Here is a 19,741-nt window from a genome sequence, read left to right on the forward strand (position 1 = left end):
AAACCTAGACAAACCTAGACAGCATCTTAAAAAGCAGAGACATCACCTTGCCGACAAAGGTCCGTATAGTTAAAGCTATGGTTTTCCCAGTAGTGATGTATGGAAGTGAGAGCTGGACCATAAAGAAGGCTGATCGCCAGAGAATTGATGCTTTTGAATTATGGTGCTGGAGGAGACTCTTGAGAGTCCCATGGACTGCAAGAAGATCAAACCTCTCCACTCTTAAGGAAATCAGTCCTGAGTGCTCACTGGAAGGACAGGTCCTGAGGCTAAGGCTCCAATACTTTGGCCACCTCATGAGAAGAGAAGACTCCCTGGAAAAGACCCTGATGCTGGGAAAGATGGAGGGCACAAGGAGAAGGGGACGACAGACGACAAGATGGTTGGATAGTGTTCTCGAAGCTACCAGCATGAGTTTGACCAAACTGCGGGAGGCAGTGGAAGACAGGAGTGCCTGGCGTGCTCTGGTCCATGGGGTCACGAAGAGTCGGACATGGCTAAACGACTAAACAACAACAACAAAGGTAGAACATAGCAAGAAAGACTGCAATTGTAATAGATCAGGCTTTCCTACACAGCTTTCAGGTCACTCCTAGGGATGCTGTGATGACCACTGAGGGTATAGGGCGATATACAAATTTAATAAATAATGATAATAATAATAGCAGGTAGGCTGTCCTAGTCCTTTCCCTTCTGTCACACAACTCCTGCATACAGCTAACGAAGCAGACTCCAGCTCTGCAGAGCTGCCAACAAGGCCATAGTTTTTTAATGCAAGATTAGACAATTGTAGATTCCAAACCACACTACGGCAGAAAGGGGACAAAATAAGGTCCTGCCTGTTTTTGCTTTGTGTGTGTGTGTTTTTTTAAAAAAACCCCTCTGTAAAACAGATTCTCAAATTTGGTTTAGACTTGATGATAACATGGAGCCACATCAACTTAAGAGACAGAAGTCCCATAGTGTAAAGGCTGCAAAGGGAAAAGTGAGCTCAGAATAGGGGAGGCGCTGAAGCAATTCGTCAGCAGAATGCTCAATTCCTAACCCCTGCTGGTATAGATAATCCACACAGCACTTGGCATTCCTGAGGGAGCAATCCCACAGAAGCTGCCCTTTCACACTGCCAGCAGTAGTATTTGTTTACCGTCAACATCCATACCCTTTCCATGGTGCCAGCTCTAGTAAAAATTCTTTCACTTCAGGCTTTGGGTATATGAACAATTTTTATTGGGAAACATATCGTGACCTGTGAGATCAGGCCCACGACCCACCGTACATAAACAGAAGTGGAGAAGCCAAGGGTGCGTGTGTTTGACGTTGCCAACATCGGAGGTGCTAGTTTCTGTGCAATGGCACTTTTGAAGGGTGAATTGGGTGAACAGTGTAAATTACCCCAATGAATGTTTCTCACCTCTTTACATAGTTATTTATAAAAGAGTCTTCAGGCCCTGTAGCTTCTGGTTAATAACTGCTTGGTACATAGTCTTGGGAGGCTTCCTTTCCTAGAAAGGAAACGTCAGGAATAATAATATACCGTATCTGGAATTTGTCATTCAGACTCAGACATGTTCTCTCATTCTTCAGAGAGAAGGTAACAAAATGGGTTACAGGATGTCACTGACAGACCTCCAAACAACACTGAGGAAAAATGATAAGGGTACATCTCCAAACTGAACTCCTGCTTCTATTATTTCTATAGCAGTACATTGTCAAGCATCACTGAGCTATTTCTCAAAATGTCTTGTTGTCTGATATATGGGATAAAAATGAAGAATTTTACCAGCACCTTTTGTATTTTCCTCTCTCCTTCACAGTATTACCATGGAAATCTGCAAACCTAAATTACATGAGTGATTAGAGACAGCGTATTTTTTCGCCAGGCAGTTGAACTGATGTAATAGCATCATTATTGGGTACACTAGTCCTCTTCAGGCATTCACTATCTGGGTTGAGTAAATACATGAAGCACATGCTATCTCCACCCCCACTGCCATTCCAGTTACTTTCCATGAGTGTGAAGGCAACTATCTGAAGCACATCTCAGAGCCCTGATTTTCCAGAGTTCAAAACGTACAAGGAGCCTCCACAGGTACAGGACTCCCCTCATTGCAATCTGCCAGACTCCAACTTGTGTAGGGCAACCAGAATAGTGACAAGGCATGGAGCTAGTAGCATGTTTGTCCCCACAGTCCTCTGTTTTACAATCATGCATCAGAACAGCATAAAAGATCTGAATTCTGGTGCTCAGGTGATGTGAGCGCATATACTGAAAATATTATAACACAGATAAATATCTAGATGAACCATATCTGGAGTCGAACCACTTATGTAAAACACAATTTACATCATCACTAACCATTGACCATGTTGGCAACATCTGGAGGGCCACAAGTTTATTGCATTTATTAATTAAATGTACACCCCTCCCTTCCTCTCAAAGAAGCCCGGGACATAAAATAACAAGTGATAAAATGATAAAAGCATATTAAAAACCATTCCAGTGCAGATACAGACTGAGAAAGAGCTCATCTTAAAAGGCTTATTGAAACAGGAAGGACTTCAGCAGCCACCATAAAGACAACAGAGACAACACATCTGCTCCCTGCTGCACAGGATCATTGATCCTTAAGCACTAATATTGAAGTTGCGTTCCTATGTTTGCCTGAACATGCAAATGCAGTACTCGTGGTTGGGAGCAGGAGTGTGCACACAAATTCCACCCCAACCATGCCTATGCACATCACCCTGTGCGCTTAGTCCCCAATCTTCTCTACATTGAGTTGGAAAGGTCTGCAGGGGATTTCTACTCATGTTTGCGTGAACACAAGTAGAACCTACTGCATGATGAGGGATCCGGATAAGCTCAAGCCACGTGAGTAGAAGCCCCCTTGCAAATCTTCCCTGTACAGTGTGGGGAAGGGAAGGTACTGTGGGTGAGTGTGTAATCTGCACCGAGACACGGAGGGGAGCTCTGGATACAGAGTTCATGTGTTGAACCAAACATTTTAATTCACCTGAAGTTGGAAAAGATCCAGAATTTGGTGGCTTCAGCAAGGAGAAAAATAGTGCCACCACTCCAGAGCTCCACATCCCCTTCACCGCATGCAAAAATTCATGTGCACACTGCCCTACACATAGAGTTTATTCAATTATGAACGCAAGACTCCCATTCCACAGAAAACATAGAGTTCTATGCAAGTAGGGAAGTTATATCTGAAATGCCTGCAGTTTCACTGGATTGCTGGTAGGGAAATTTTTGACCAATCTAAGATAAGGACTAGAGCAGGGGTCAACAACCTTTTTCAGCTGTGGGCTGGTCCACCGTCCCTCAGACCATGTGGTGGGCTGGACTATATTTTGAAAATAATAATAATAATAACGATGATGATGAACAAATTCCTATGCCCCACAAGTAACCCAAAGATGCATTTTAAATAAAAGCACACATTCTACTCATGTAAAAACACCAGGCAGCCCCCACAAATAACCCAGAGATGCATTTTAAATAAAAGGACACATTCTACTCATGTAAAAACATGCTGATTCCTGGACCGTCAGCGGGCCGGATTGAGAAGGCGATTGGGCCGCATCCAGCCCATGGGTCTTAGGTTGCCTACCCCTGGACTAGAGGGTCTCAACTCTTGTGGCTGATGTCCTACTGTTTTTGTTTACTTGACTGGGGGGGGGGAACCTTGTGCAGATTCTATTGACTGTAACAAACCAACATTCAGCTTAATAGTTTCTTTCTGAATAAACAGTCACAGAAGAGCTGATTGCTATATCCTGCAAGGGCATCTCCAATTCAGCTGCTAATCTCCAGACCCCTCTATCCAACCAACTGCAGCCAATCCAAGAGTACATCTGTGCCAACTCTTTCCCTTGAGAAGGCTTCCACAAAGAGGCCTTCAGATAGCTCCAGACAACTGACTCTCATGTTGCCAGGGATTTTCTTTTCAGCATTAAAAAATAGCAATGCAATCAATTACTAAGACAACGTAGCTATTCAAATGCAGATAATCTTTTCCCTTCCTGGGACCACACAGACTGTGCCATCTCAAGGTTCAGCTGTGGCAGTGATTTATGCTGCAGGACAGTGAGTGTCCCCCATGAAAAAGCCCCACACTGACAGTGTCGGGCGAAACTTCAAGTGTTCCTGCACTGACCACTCTTTTCAGCCTCGGTCCTTAAGGGAGGATTCCATTTCCACTGCGGCCTTAAAGTTTTCCCAAATCACAGGAAGGGAAGGAGAGAGAAAAACAAATGGCAAAAACCAGAGACGATGAGCCTTCAGGTGGTTAATTTTCATTATGTCTGCCGCATCATTATGAAGTTATGGGGAAAGATCACATCTCGGTGGCTGAGCTCATGCTTCAGGAAGTCCCAGGCTGGTTCCACCCCTGGCATCTACATTTAAAAGGATCTCAGGTAGCAGGTAATGGGAACCATCTCTTCCCGAAACCCCAGAGAGCTTATGAGAACCAGAACAGAGTCAGTACTGGGCTAGATGGAGAAATAATCTGACCAGGTATAAGACAGAGTCCTATGCTCCTAATGGTTGTATACATAATATAGTGCTTAGTACACACATTAACATTACTGTACATATTCACCTTTAGCTTTTGTTGCCTCCTGATTTCCTCACATCAGCAAGACAATTATCTGTGAACCAATCCCAAGCTAGTCGCTTTTTTAGTTTCTTGTGTGCAATCCCATGAAGTTCTGAAAGTCCCAGTTCAGAAGCCTTCTTTGCAGTATACTCTGGTGCATAGGCCTCTAGGGTGCCTTTGTCCTTTCTGTATTTTCATTTCATAGAAATACAAGGAAAGCCATAACAGCTTGAGTAGCTACTAGAACCAATCAAAGTGACCAAGAGGTTTTTCCTGTGGGCCACTCAGCATTGGGAAGCTGTAATTCTCCTGTTTCTTCCATATATTCCTCCCCACATGCTCCACTAATCATCTGAGACCCTGCTTCATATTCCTTGGCTATCTGAGGCATCAATGTGAAGGACATTTCCAGTAGAGATGCCCATCCTGTGGAATGTCCTCCTGACTGAGATTCACCAAGCCACAATATGTTATGGTTTTAGGCATTGTTGTTTAGGAAGGCCTTCAGCTAAGACCTTTTTGCCTCCTCACTGTGGCCATGTCAATACTGTTTTCATTTCTGTTTCTCTACTTTCTCACCTCTGTTGATTCTGAGGTGTATGTGTGTTGTGTGTGTTTTAATGAGTGGGCTTTTTTGATGGTTATTGTTTTTTTGTGGATTTGAACTTTGGTTGTTTTGGTCTTCGACAATGCCTGTTTTATTGCTGCAAGCAATGTTGAGTTTCTTGGGGTGGGGAAGGGAAGGATATAACCTTTTTAATATTAAAAAAAATGACAGTAGGAACTGTTTGACAGTGGAAGAGACTCCCTTGGGTGGCTGTGGACTCTTATTCATTGGAGCCTTTTAAGCAGAGGTTGGCTGGCCATCTGTCATGGATGCTTTAGCTGGGATTCCTGCATTGCAGGGGGTAGGAATAGATGACTCTTGGGGTCCCTCCCCACTCTACAATTCTAAGATTCTATGCTATAAATCCTATGCTGGGTGGAATGGATGCTCCTGTTTGCTTTCTGCCTTTGCCCACCATTTCTGTGTTTGAATGCCTTTTCCACATTCTTCCCTGCTAATCTCAGCAATGATTTGTGAGAGCTTCAGCAAGCAGGAGTCATGCAAACCAGCCTGGCATGTGGTAAGGAGAGGAGGTTCACGGCAGACGTTGGTTCTTGGAGGAGGGGCTACAAGGATGCACCTGTTGCGAGTGAGCGGCCAAGGCTTATGTCAGAGTGCCACAAATATTCTCCCTTCACGAGGGGCCTGACCTTTTCAAGCATGTTTTATGACAGCGTGCAACCATTAAGTGCTACTTGATCCTCTGCTAATGCAGCAATTACAAAAGGACCATGGGGGCTTGCTTGACTGCTTGTCAATGGGATAAACACCTTTGCTAGGGGAGGAGGTTGCTGAAAAGGTGCACGTTCCCCATTCTCCCCAACCACACCCCTGCCCTGATTGGTCTTCCACACAATCAGACAATCTGAATTTTAACGGTACCACTAGCCACAATGACCCTGTGCCAGAAGTGGGATTCCCCATTTCCCCACCCCCCTTGGTGGGGGTGCAGGGGGCAAGGACAGCCACACTGTTATTTCCAACTTCTTTTTTTCTCCTAAGGATTTCCACCCCATCAAGTAAATGTTCCTTGGTTTACAGTAAAAAAGTCAAGTGCCGTATTTTTTGCTCTATAAGACTCACTTTTTCCCTCCTAAAAAGTAAGGGGAAATGTGTGTGCGTCTTATGGAGCGAATGCAGGCTGCACAGCTATCCCAGAAGCCAGAACAGCAAGAGGGATCGCTGCTTTCGCTGCGCAGCGATCCCTCTTGCTGTTCTGGCTTCTGAGATTCAGAATATTTTTTTTCTTGTTTTCCTCCTCCAAAAACTAGGTGCGTCTTGTGGTCTGGTGCGTCTTATAGAGCGAAAAATACGGTAAGTAAAAATTCAATTAAAAGTTCTTAGGAAGACTGAGCAGTAATTGAGAGCAGGAGACTGCCTTGATGATTTGGGAGCATTGATAATTATTATTTGCAGCAGTAGTAATACCTAGCACATAGTTCAGTTGGTTAGAATGTGGTGCCGATAATGCCAAGGTTGCAGGTTCGATTCCTGTAAGGGACAGCTGCATATTCCTGCATTGCAGGGGGTTTGACTAGATGATCCTGAGGGTTTCTTCCATCTCTACAGTTCTTCCATTCTATATGGAGTGCTTTGGAATGTTCAAAGGACTTCACGGAATTATCTTGCAATCCTTCCAACAACCCTGTAAGATCCTGGGGATCTGAGAGAGCAGAGGAGCCACTAGCCTTTGAGCCCAACACTTTGCCTGCCCTCCTCAGAACCTCATCCTGAGGCCAGCTCAAACCAGATCATACCAGGTTGATGAGAATGTGGTCCTGATCTACCACTGTTTAGTGACAAAGAAACAATGCATGTAGCAAACTCATCATTCCATATTGAATAGCATCTGGGATGAAGGCCATCCTGAAAGGGAAAGACGCATGTCGGGCAGGGCCTTGTCAGACAGCAGTGAAGTTAGTGGAGTCCTTTATGGGTCCAGCACCATTGTAGGAGCACTTTCACCTGCTGCATAACTGTTTGTCATGTAGAAGCTTGCCTGGAACAAGTAGGTTGTCAACAGCCTGGAGGAATAACTGAGAGCATTCTGGTCCCTGTGTATGGTCATGGGGGAGGTTTCCCACTTGGTCTACACAGAATGTGTGAGGGTCTGTGGAACAGCAGCCTGTGGAGAGCAAAGCAGCCTGAAAGCATGGTAGAGAGCAAGAAAGAAGGGTGAGTGGTGCCACTTGAGTGACAGCTAGTGCTTGTGCCTCAGCCTCCTCACCCCTGGGGGCAGGGAAGGGAATGACTGAAGTGACTGTGACTATAGTTATACCTAACATTTCCCCATGGAGGGTTACTGTATAACCCTATGTGTGTGGAAACAACGTGTGTTGTTGTGTAAATTGCCAGTGTTTGTGTTTGGAATGGTTTGGAATGGAAATCAATCTAGTCAATATGAAAAGTATCCAACCAGTGACTATGACTGGTATTTGGTCCCAACTTTCTGATTTAATTAAACAACTGATACGTGATTATGACCTGTTTTGCCGTTTCCTTTACGTTGAAACGAATAGTGTGGAAATTATGTCATTAATTATGTTAAATCCGTAAATTAAAGAAATAATTTTGTAATTTGCATTAAACAGAAGAAAAGATGAATACGGTATCATTTAGAGGAAACTGAACTGCAGAGGAACAGAATCAGTGCTGATTGTGAGGAAGACTGGTCAGAACAGAAACTCCTGCAAACTTACCTGCATGTGGGGATGAGGGTCTTGCCTGTGTAGGGAACATTTCTTCCCACTATTGAGGGGGAAGAGTGTTTCAGCAATACAGTTCTGGGAAGACACAGCATTCACATACAGTGATATCTCGGGTTAAGAACTTAATTCGTTCCGGAGGTCCGTTCTTAACCTGAAACTGTTCTTAACCTGAAGCACCACTTTGGCTAATGGGGCCTCCTGCTGCTACCGTGCCGCTGGAGCACGATTTCTGTTCTCATCTTGAAGCAAAGTTCTTAACCTGAAGCACTATTTCTGGGTTAACGGAGTCTGTAACCTGAAGCGTATGTAACCTGAAGCGTATATAACCTGAGGTACCACTGTACAAGATTGTTCTGTTAGTTAGTTAGTTAAAATGAATACTGTATGGGTATGGGGATTCAATATTTCCCATTCCAGAACTGCCAACAAGGTCAGGATACTTAAGGCCTCCACATCAGCATCATTTATCCAAGACCCTCCTCCAAGGGCCCTCCATCTTCATCAGGAGACTTGCAACGTGCCTGGGTTGTGAGCTTGCAATCCCAAACAGATGCCTACAACTCTTATGGAACTCCATCACAATCACAAAAGCAAGGGATAATCTTCAGGGTGAAAGACATTTTCCCAGGGTACAAAGTCTCACTGTTAGAGATTTGATTTAAAGACACACACATCCCTCCGATGATCCTAATGAAGGAAGATTGTAATGAGCAACTTATAAGAGCCCAGCATTTTCATGGGATTGACCAGGTTGACAACTGGTCTGAAAGTTGTCTGGTGAACGAAGGAACAAGTGTGTGTCCAAGACACATTCCCAGCCAGGAAAAGTTGGCATTTAACATAAAGCAGGACAGGTAATTAAACATTTTCAAAGTGGGACAAAAATGACCGGCAGAGGCCTTTAGAAAATGAGGCCGAACGCAAGGTAGATGCCAAAAAGGAAGAGAGAGAGGAATGTATAAGCAACGGTGGAAAAGTCTGGGTGGCGGCAAGGGGGATGAAGCAGCGATTTCACATCCATGGCTTGGGGATCATTTTGAAAAGGGTGGAGATGTTTGTTTGAAAACTATTTTTAATGTAGCATAGAGATGGGATGAGATCGCCACAATCCCCCAAAAGACTGGCAGGGCGGCTGTTGCGTTCTCTCCTGAAAGGTTAGCATAGGAAAGGCACAAAGAGCTGAAACCAAGAGGGGGGGATATTTGTAGCCGGCTCCATAGGCTTGCGCAACCATATACAGGCATGTCCAGTAACAACATTGCGACCCTGACACCAAGTCGGCAATAAGCAGCATCCTATATATCATCTCTCGGAGTGCATTCCGTCTAGCTATTCCTAAGCACAACATTCCACTACTAGGTCATTCTGTCCAGTTTGCAATATAGGGGGGTGGGAGAGAGAGGAAGGCTGACTTCCCTGATGCTACTCAGCAGATCAGCACCAGAATTTATTTGGGATTAAGTTCATATCCAGGAGCCAGGTTTGGGTCAACTGACTAGTCTAACTGGTAGATCAATTGAACAAATGTTATTTGCTATTGTCAACTATTCCATGAAGTCAGCAACCTTAGTCAAGTGGTTAGTCTATTTTTATTGCACCGTGGAGTCAGTGACTGCACGATGGCTATCAATGACAGGGCTGAGGGTCCCTTGCTCCTGAGCCCTGCAGGAGTGAGAACTTCATATATCATACTAGTTTAGGAGCCCCATAATGCTCTCCAGGGAGCATCTGTCAAGTCACATGCCCTAGCAGCTCCTTCTGGAGATGCTACACCACACTGGAGAGCCAGTGTGGTGTAGTGGTTAAGAGCGGTAGTCTTGTAATCTGGGGAACCGGGTTCGCGTCTCTGCTCCTCCACATGCAGCTGCTGGGTGACCTTGGGCCAGTCACACTTCTTTGAAGTCTCTCAGCCCCACTTACCTCACAGAGTGTTTGTTGTGGGAGAGGAAGGGAAAGGAGAATGTTAGCCGCTTTGAGACTCCTGAAGGGGAGTGAAAGGTGGGATATCAAATCCAAACTCTTCTTCTTCTTCTGATCAGAGGATCAAGCCAACATTATGTTTGGTTTAGGGGTGGCTCCCAATTGGGATCTCTCTCTCTCTCTCTCTCTCTCTCTCTCTCTCTCTCTCTCTCTCTCTCTCTCTCTCATTGTTTTCTTGCAAACATCAGTCTCTCTTCTCAAGCTTCTCCATATCACTATTTACTACTAACATCACCGGGTGGCAAAACACTTTGGCAGGGTGGGGAGAATCAAAGCACAGGGCATAATCCAGATGGCATCCCCACCAGCAACAAGATACATTAGCAACCAGAGCAGAGAGGACACACGTGAGACAAGGACAGAGACCGAAGTGTTTCCAGACTCGCAAACCCTCTCTGGCATTGCCCGCTGGCATGTAAGTGAAGACACTTGCCACAGAAAGATGCTTCTAAATAACAAATAATTTACTAAATAACAGGCTCATATTTCTTATGGAGCAGGAAAATGAATGGCAATCGGTTATCTGCCTCAGTGTGGAAAGGGCCTCCAAAGCTGTTATTCCCAAACAAAAACATGGCACCCCAGATGTTCCAACTGGCCGAGGAAAGGTTATGACACACAATGAGATTGTGCCAGTGGCTTCAATTTCTGACAACTCACTGCTTATTTAAAATACTGTCTCAGCTAGTGTACAAATGTTGTTTGCCTCACATTTGTAGATAAAGTCTTCCATTGCTGAAGTCATGACCATGGTTTGGAGCCTCAGAAACAATCCATGGGCTTCAGCCCTGCTCACATAGAGTGGCCACCTTCTGAAGGTTCCATGCCAGAGGTGGACAGAACGGATGTAAATGTTACCTTTGTACAGTAAGTCCACACACAATCTTCTCTATTCTCCACCCAGGCAAGCAAATCAGAATCCAAGGAGGGTATGAACAGCCTGGGAAGGGTCTCAAAGGCAAGACGGTAAGGCTCGGAGGGATGCATTTGGTCCCCAGGCTTGCGGTTGCTGCTCCTGATCTACATGATTATGCCGCACACATGAAGAGGGCTCTCCCCTTTCCAAAATGAGGATGGTGGGAGCTCGAAGGTGCTTTTGTTGATACAGGAAAGAAACCGAAACCATATCTCTAGGAATAAATCTAGCTTTGCAATACCTCAAACCAGTTTACTATGATGAGACTGTGCTGAAAATCTGTCTTCGGAACAATATGCACCTGATGTATCTCCTGAATGCTGCAACTGGTAGAGCCACTCATCCTCCTAAGCAAGGTGCATTATATGGTGCTATAGGAAAGCCTGAGAGCTGTGGTTCCTCCAATCCTCTGGGCAAGCAGCCTTTACTTGACTTTCCTAACTGTTTGGGGTTAGCTGACTCACACTGGAAAACTCTTGCTTTCATTCTGAATACTGTACTATATCCCATGGATACTGCAAAGATGGTAGCACCTTGATATTACATCTTAATATATTACCTCTTAATTTTATCTCACATACGCTAACGCTGTGAACCTTGCTAAATAACTATCAGGAAGGAAAAAGAATTAGCACCCTCCAAGTATTCCTAGACTGCTCTCATATCTCCCTGTCTCATCACTTAAGCAAGCTACAAATATTTAGCTCTTTTAACCTTTCATCATGGATAAAGCCCTCTCTGGGTACTGCCTGGTTGTCTGGGTAAAGCAACAATCAACTAAAGAAATTTCTGACAGATACTTGACTCCTTGTCTAAGATGAAAAAAACCTCAACCATCAGGTTCTCAGAAGCTCATTTTTTTGTTATTAAGTTCTGACTGAAGCTTGAAAATTCACAACGTGGCAGCTTTTATAGATGCACTTTGTACAAAAAACATTTTAAAGGATCGTGGATTTTGGATTGCCAAGTCAATGCAAATTTGCCATGGTAGTTTATATTAATGCAGATTAATGTTAACCTTTACTAATACTCATCAATTTTAACCTTTAATTTTTACCTTAAAATGGTCTTTAAATAAAATTTCTTAGTTGATATTATTTGAATGGCGAGTTTTAACAATTTGATCCAATTTGAAATTTGATCTATTTTACCAGATATCTGTGATTTTTTTTTAATACAACTATTTTGCTTTTTTATGTTGTTATGGCCTATGGTCACATAATAAAATTCCATTCCTCCCCCTCAACCTAGCAAAAAAGTAAGAGCGTCAGTTTACACATTTGTTAAGTGCAAATCATGCCTCTGATTTCCTGAAATAAGTTATCATTTGAAGTGGAACATATGTATCTCACTGGCAGCAAGGTCACAGGTCTTAGTATGCGTGAGATTTATGAGACCTACTTCAAATGTTACGTTAATTGCAAGGCATCAGAAGCACGAGGTACACTGGCCTCTTTGAGCTGCACAAATAAAAGACTGTACAGTGCTACCTTGGGTTAAGTACTAAATTTGTTCCGGAGGTCCGTTCTTAACCTGAAACTGTTCTTAACCTGAAGCACCACTTTAGCTAATGGGGCCTCCTGCTGCCGTCGTGCTGCTGGAGCCCGATTTCTGTTCTTATCCTGAAGCAAGGTTCTTAACCTGAAGCACTATTTCTGGGTTAGCAGAGTCTGTAACCTGAAGCGTATGTAACCCGAGGTACCACTGTAATATGTGTTTACTCAGAAAGAAGATCTACTGCGTTAAGTGGTGCTTTCTCCCAGGTAAACCCATGTAGGATTACAACCTTGGAATTATCACTTTAAAATTTTCACTCGTCTCTAGAAGCTGCTACATTTCTGGTCACATAATTTTGACAAATGTAGAAACACTTGACAAGAACCTGAATGCGTGTCAGTTTATAGTATATATAGTATACATGAAACATCATATCCATGTTTTGCAAGTTCAGCCATCAATCTTATCTACAAATTGGTTAAGAATTGGTGCACAAAGGACAGCTTCAGATGTCATGACTTTTCCTTGTGTGCATGAACATGTGTTGAGTGTAGAACATGAGCGGCCAACGCACAGGTGTCTATTTCCCTCTGTGCACATGCGCAGGAGAGCCATTGGTGGCATCTTCCCCACACATTAATTGCACATTATGATCTGCATTTGGCCTGAAGACTCTTTTATAAATAACTATGTAAAGAGGTGAAAAACATTCATTGGGGTAATTTACATTGTTCACCCAATTCACACTTCAAAAGTGCCATTGCACAGAAACTAGCACCTCCGATGTTGGCAATGTCAAACACACGCACCCTTGGCTTCTCCACTTCTGTTTATGTACAGTGGGTCGTGGGGCTGATCTCACAGGTCACGATATGTTTCCCAATAAAAATTGTTCATATACCCAAAGCCTGAAGTGAAAGAATTTTTACTAGAGCTGGCACCATGGACAGTGGCCACAGGTTCCCCATCACAGGTTTGCACAATGTGTCTTATGATGGGAGGGGTGTTTCCAGCTGCCCCCACGGCTGCAGGAGAGCGACTATGAGCAACATAATGGGACGGGTGTTTTTAGGACTAAAGTGAAATGCAAGCATTCTAGCGTTCTTTTTTTCTCTCCACAGGAGTAACTTATTCCAAACAATTTGGCAACTGGCAGCCTCTCCCTTGGGAAACTGTCTGCTTAAGTAGGAAAATAAATAAATTATTCACATTCTCACACCATCTCTAATCTTGGGAGTTTACAGCGGCTCAAGGGATTTTTATTTTTTTATTTTTACAAAAACTGCTGAAGCCTCCTGTTAAAATGCTGCCAATATTTACTTCCCATAATGCATGGCAGGAGCTTGCATAATTTGCTTCCCTTCTCAACTGAAAAGGGACAGCTGTTTTGCAGAGTGCGACAGCTCTGCTCTAAATGGGTCCCATAACCCACCGAAGAACAAGTGGGGATTTCAGAGGTGCCAAATGCAACTGGCCGGGTTGGAATTCAGCCAGATCGCATGAGCTAGCTAATTCCCCCTTCTCCTGCAAAATGCCTTCTGATAACCACAAGAACTCGAAGATGGGGAGCATGTCTAGAAGGCGGTGCTGACAGCAAAGAAGTGTTCCAGGAATACCATGCCTAAGGACCACTCGAGACAATCAACGCATGAAACAACCACATTTTCCTCACAGCTCAATTTCTTCTTCACAAGCTTTAGCTTGGTCAGAGGTAATGGAACTCCTGTCCAATCCCTTTTTACACAACACTGTCAGCCAGAAAGAGGGTGTGTGTGTGGGAGAGAAACAGAGACAAAGAGAGTGGAGAACTTTCTTTCAGCCAGAAGGTCACATTCTGCTGCGCAGAGCAGAAGCAAAAATGGATAGAGAGTAATTAATGCAATTTTAGCTTTGTGCAATAGGCTAGTTTCTACACCGAAAGCAAGTAATGTGGGCCAGCAGCCCAAGTTTTTTTAAAAAATCAAATCCAGGAAAGTGAAAAAATAGAGGCTGTTGCTCACATCACCATCTTGGCTTTCAGTCTCCCACCAACTTACTTTCTAGGCAAACTCTCACACTGCTCTCTATTCTTCAGCAACATGACATCCTACTCAGCTGTTCCTTTCCCCCTACAAGTGGCAGCCATTAACTGGATTGCTCTTATTGGATGGAACCAGGGAGGTGTGGGTTGGCAGTAGTCACGTGTCCCTGTAACGGCTAGTTAGGCCCAGAGGTGGTGAAGTGGACGCGAGAGAAGAATCAATCCCTAGAAGGAGTCGCAGGCGGACAAGAAGATCTTCACCTTGCCTCTGTTCTTTCTCCCCAGCCCTGAGAACATTACTCATCTGTGCCATCTTTGCACCTCCCCTCTGCTCCAAAAGGCTTTAAAGAACTGGCAAGCGCTGCAGCTGCAATTCTTGAGAGTCAATGCTGAGTTCCAGTGCTTAAGATTTATTTGGTCATGGCAATTAAGTTAATGGCTGTTCGCAGCCTAGTGCTGCTCCTGTGGGAGCTGTCTCCCGACACAGGGCCCTTCACATCGCCTGTCTGTCTGCATGTAACTAAAGGCCAGTCACGGATACCATAGCTGCCCTCTATGCTGCATACTGGGAAAGCCACCTTCCCCCTCCCACTTCATGAGCAAACCACCTGCTCCTGACCTTGATTAATGGCAATTAAGCGTTAAGAGTTTCCAGGCAGCCTCTGACGGAATAATGGGCTTTGAATATCTCCAGGGCCTTGTGCCACTGGAACACAAAATGCCTTAACAAGCAGCTATTAAGTAAGTACGTCTCTTGGTAGCCTTAAAAACAATGTTCAGCTGGAGGCAATTCTATGGAAAAATTCCAGTGAGTTGACCACGGTTCTACAATGGGTGTGAGATTTTTTTGGGACGCGGGTGGCGCTGTGGTGTAAACCACTGAGCCTTGGGCTTGCCGGTCAGAAGCTCGGTGGTTCGAATCCCCGTAGCTCCCGTTGTTCAGTCCCAGCTCCTGCCAACCTAGCAGTTTGAAAGCACGTCAAAGTGCAAGTAGATAAATAGGTACCGCTCTGGCGAGAAGGTAAACAGCGTTTCTGTGTGCTGCTCTGGCTTCGCCAGAAGAGGCTTAGTCATGTTGGCCACATGACCTGGAAAAACTGTCTGTGGACAAACGTCAGCTCCCTCGGCCAGTAAAGCGAGATGAGCGCCCCAACCCCAGAGTTTCACTTGGCTGTAAAGATGGTTGGTCTCAAACTTTAGAGCAAACTGACTTTCATCTTTGCTCAGGACTTTGCTCAGGAGTGGGGAACATTTGGCCCTCTAGATGTTGCTGAACTATAGCTCCCATCAGTCCCAGCAAGCATGGCCAAAGGCCAGGCAAGATGGGAGTTGTAGTTCAGTAACTCCTTCCCACACCTGACTTAGATGTTGATCCGATACACCCATTCCAGAAGGTATCTTGGTCCCATGTTGTTTTTAGCACTCAGAGTTGGGCTGGTGATGCACCCAACAAGATTACCTATGGACCACTGATGGGCCCCGGCACACTTCTTGAAAAGTACTGTATTCTTTTAATGACTAAGCGAGAGAGGGAAAAGATCCTTCAGTAACTTGCGTGATGCAAAAAAAAATGAATTCAGCTGCTCCTACACATAATCTCTGTTCAATCCTGAAGACGACATTGAAGGGAAATGTTAAAATCAAGGCACAGTGCTTCCCTAGCAGTAAGTGGAGGAAATAACCTAGAGCAGAATCCCAACTGTTGGAGTACGGCACAATCCCCCCTTCTTCACAAAAATTGGGGAGGGGGCTATTCCTGGCAATTGCTAGATCCTATATTTCCAGTCCCACAACCATCATGTTTTCAAAGGCATTTTAACATTGCATATCAATGCAAAGCCAGTCACTGACAGCAGGCTGTATCCTTGAAATAAGACCAGTCAGCCATTGTTCTCCTTCACTAGCCTTACTGAGCATTGCCAGTAACTCCACTTAAATCCAGCCGTTACCTTGGTGTAAGCCTATTACAGGAAGATGGCAGGAAGAAGAGAGCATCCTTCCTAGTGCTGTAATGAATAAGGTAAGCTTGCTGTCTATCCCAGCCTTCAACAACCTGGTGCCCCCAAAATATTTTGTACTAAAGCTCCTGTCATTGTAGATGCTGGGCTGTTTGGGGCTGATGGGAGTTGGAGTCCGAGGTGTCTGGAGTCAAAAACATCTCTACCAGGCTGGTGAAGGCTGATCTAGCCTGAGTGGTTTCTTGCCAACAGATCACACCATACTGCTGGCAGAGATACGCTAGATAGTCAAAATAGGCAAAGCCTCACTTGTGGCAGATGCACACTATGCCCGCTTGAGTCGCAGTTAGAGAGCCCTCTTTGGCTCTCAAAACCTTTGAAAGGTTTTACAGGGCGGGTGGTAATTGAAAGATCTTCACACCTGTTCATGAGACATGTTCAAAGATTTGGGCTAAGCCCTTGAGCATCAAAGCACATTTCTCTCAAGCACTGCATGTTACAGATCCTCTAGCTGGCTCCAATAATGCCACAGATGCTTCTATTCCTATGCAGATCCACCCTCTGCATACTAACCCTCAGAGTAATCCAATAGCACCAGACAATGCCCCGCTGGTCCCCATACCAACAGCATGCCAGTCATTGCAGGCCTTGGAGTCTGGCTAGGCTCTTTCCAGAGCTAATCCACACTTATCAGCAGCAAATGAGAAATGGCAAGCTGAGGACGAAAAGCCGGAGAGAGGGTGTAAAAATAAGATTGGCATGGGAGACTCGCGGGGAAAGAGAGTTTAGTCAGCTTCAGCACGTCCTGTGTTACCAAACATTTGAGACGGCGCCAAGGGAAGAAAAGCCAAATGCCACTGTTCTGGGATGTAAACATGAAAATCAGCTAATTGACAACTTGATGCCCTTTAATGCTGGGACAAGGCATCTATGGCTTTCCATCATCTCTGATCACTGACCATTCTGGCTGGGACTGATGGGAGGAGGAGACCAACAAAATCCAGAGAGCTACAAGTTCCTGCTTTAATGATATCACACGCAGCCTCAGCTGCTACCCCAACCTGTAAAACTAAGGTGGCTAAGCTATGGCCCTCTAGATGTTATTGGACTGCCATCATCCACAGTCATCCTGGGTCAGTCAAACAGCACCTGGGGAGCCACAGATTAGCCACTCCTGCTTTATAGTATTAGTGCCAATCCTACTAGCAATCTGTGTGCATGTTTACTAAATGAGAATCACGTGAGGTGAATAAAGCAGGCAATTCTGAGCTCATCCACCATTGCTGTCTACCTGCTCCTGACGCTGCGGACACTATGAATTGATATAAGCGAAAGACTAGCACAGCGATAGAGTTGCAGGCAGGTGGGGAGTGTGGGCACTGCATATGGGTTGGGTGCTTCTCCGTCCCCAATCACACCTATCATCTAATGCAACATTTTAAAGATAAAACTAGGTTCAATATTGTACACGCAATTACAAAACATTATTTATTTTGCACATTTATATATATCTCTTCTGTTACAGCAACCATTAATTATGAAGAGCACATTGATGGCTTGTTGCTCCCACTCCCAGTAAGTTTACTGCAATGTGCAAACTGCTTAATTTTAGGGAAGGAGCGAAGTGGGACCCTACTGCACATTCACAGTAGACCATTAACCATGGTTTACTGTGATATGGAAACACTGCCCTTGGATCTTGGCTGTCTGCAGAAAATACCTGATATATTAGGATTTTGAATGAAAATTTTATTAATGCTACTGCATTAATAGAGCAAACTCAGGCTATTGAAGCCTATCCTACACAACAACACTTTCATCAAGTTTAATTTCCCTCCCTGAGCTCAGATACTGCCATTCCAACTTAACAGATCCACCTTGGTCTTGACCTTTCAACATTTCATGTATATGCCACAGATTCTTACCCCACAACTGAAGTTGTAATATTCAGATCTCTTTCTCTCTTGTTTGGAATCAATGGAATGAACTGAACAAATAAGATCAATATATTTTGCAAATAAGAACTACTGCCACCTGCTGGAAATTTAAAATGCACACTTATAGATACTTTTTTCAAGTAAACCTGAGTAGGATCACCACAGAGAACGCTTTAAAACAGAAATTTCCACACACAGACTTCGTAATCTTCCTCTAGTCAAGAAATGGCTACAGATCCCCTGAACACAAGACAAAATACAAAGGGTGAGTCAGCTGGCAAATCTTTCCTGCATCCCTGGCTAGACATAACAGGCAGATTAAAAGAAAAAGAGACGGAGCAAGTCAGGAGCATTTATGTTTTCAGTTCCATGAGTTGACAACTCCAAGGAGCAAAACATTTCTAAGAGAGGAATGGAGAATGTACAGGACTTGTTCCATGGGCTCCTGCTCAAAGCTCGCTGTTCACACTCATAGGGCCACAGATTTAGAGAATTCTTTAGCCCTATAAGAATACCATTGTGATAATCCCAGTGGGCTCAAAGCCTAGAAATTATGGGTTGTGCTGCTGCCACCAGAGTTATTATTTTCATGTTCCATGCAAGATAGAGTGCAGTAAGAGACTGTTTATATTTTAAAAATCTCATAGAACTGTTTTTCTTTTATTGTAGGATCTCTACAATCAGCAATGTACAGCATAACAGATCTGTCAGGTTCTCCGAACTTCACCCTACATTATGCAATGCATAGTAGAAGAAATTTCCAATGGTATGAAACACAAGAAGCAACCAACATATGACATGCTTCAATGTAACTCGAAATGACTGGAGCACCCATGGGCAACCCATGGTTTAATCCTAGCATCAATAAATACAATAGCAAGCAGGACTGGTCTTGTCAGTAGGCAAAGTGAGATGACGGGTGTTGTCTCCTGTTTCCACTGCTTGAAAATCTGCCATTCATCAACTGTAAATAAAACAGTGGGCAATGGAGAGAGAGGCGGGGCAACTGTTGGCAGCGGAAGGGGGAAATGCGGAAATATTTATTTATCTTATTGAAATCAAGTTCCTTTGCAGTTTGCGATAGGTTTCGTCGTCTCTAGGCATGAAGACCGTATTAGATATGAAGCTTCTTAGGAAATCCCACTGATAATCGTGCACAGATTGCCCGTTTAGGCGGCGCTTGCTTTCGGGTCAGCACGTGGGGGCACTGCAGCGGTGCGTTTCCCTGGTGGCGGCGCGCGCCTTTGGAAGGGAGGGTCTCCTCGCCACGCAACCGTGGGAGAAGCCCTGCCCAGTCTCTCTCCCCCCCCGCCAGATCTGCGCTTGCTATGCTCCTACCCTGCGCCGTGCACGATTATGCACCGCCTCTGTCCCGCCTCGCGGAGCTTGTGCACAAGAGCAGCCGCCCCGCGCAAGGACTCCGCTCTCAGGGTCTCCAGCTGGCTTTTGTGCGTCAGTGCGCTGCCTCCTAGCTTCAGGACACAGTCCACCGCAGCCATTGCGCCGGCACA

At 44.7% G+C, this 19,741-nt stretch overlaps 1 protein-coding gene across 1 annotated transcript in view; it reads right to left on the reverse strand.

Moving 5' to 3' along the window:
- The window catches only part of LOC309371620 (uncharacterized protein), a gene marked incomplete at its 5' end in the record, with an annotated part of 28,981 nt that extends 9,252 nt beyond the window's left edge, over positions 1–19,729 (reverse strand). The window contains one exon of the mRNA XM_081914472.1: positions 19,569–19,729. Within this exon, the coding sequence (XP_081770598.1) occupies positions 19,569–19,729 (161 nt within the window). The remainder of the gene's footprint in view (positions 1–19,568) is intronic.
- Between the last annotated feature and the right edge of the window lie 12 nt (positions 19,730–19,741).

Source organism: Podarcis melisellensis (genome assembly GCF_964234715.1).
Source record: "Podarcis melisellensis genome assembly, chromosome: 6".
NCBI classification, from domain to species: Eukaryota; Metazoa; Chordata; class Lepidosauria; order Squamata; family Lacertidae; genus Podarcis; species Podarcis melisellensis.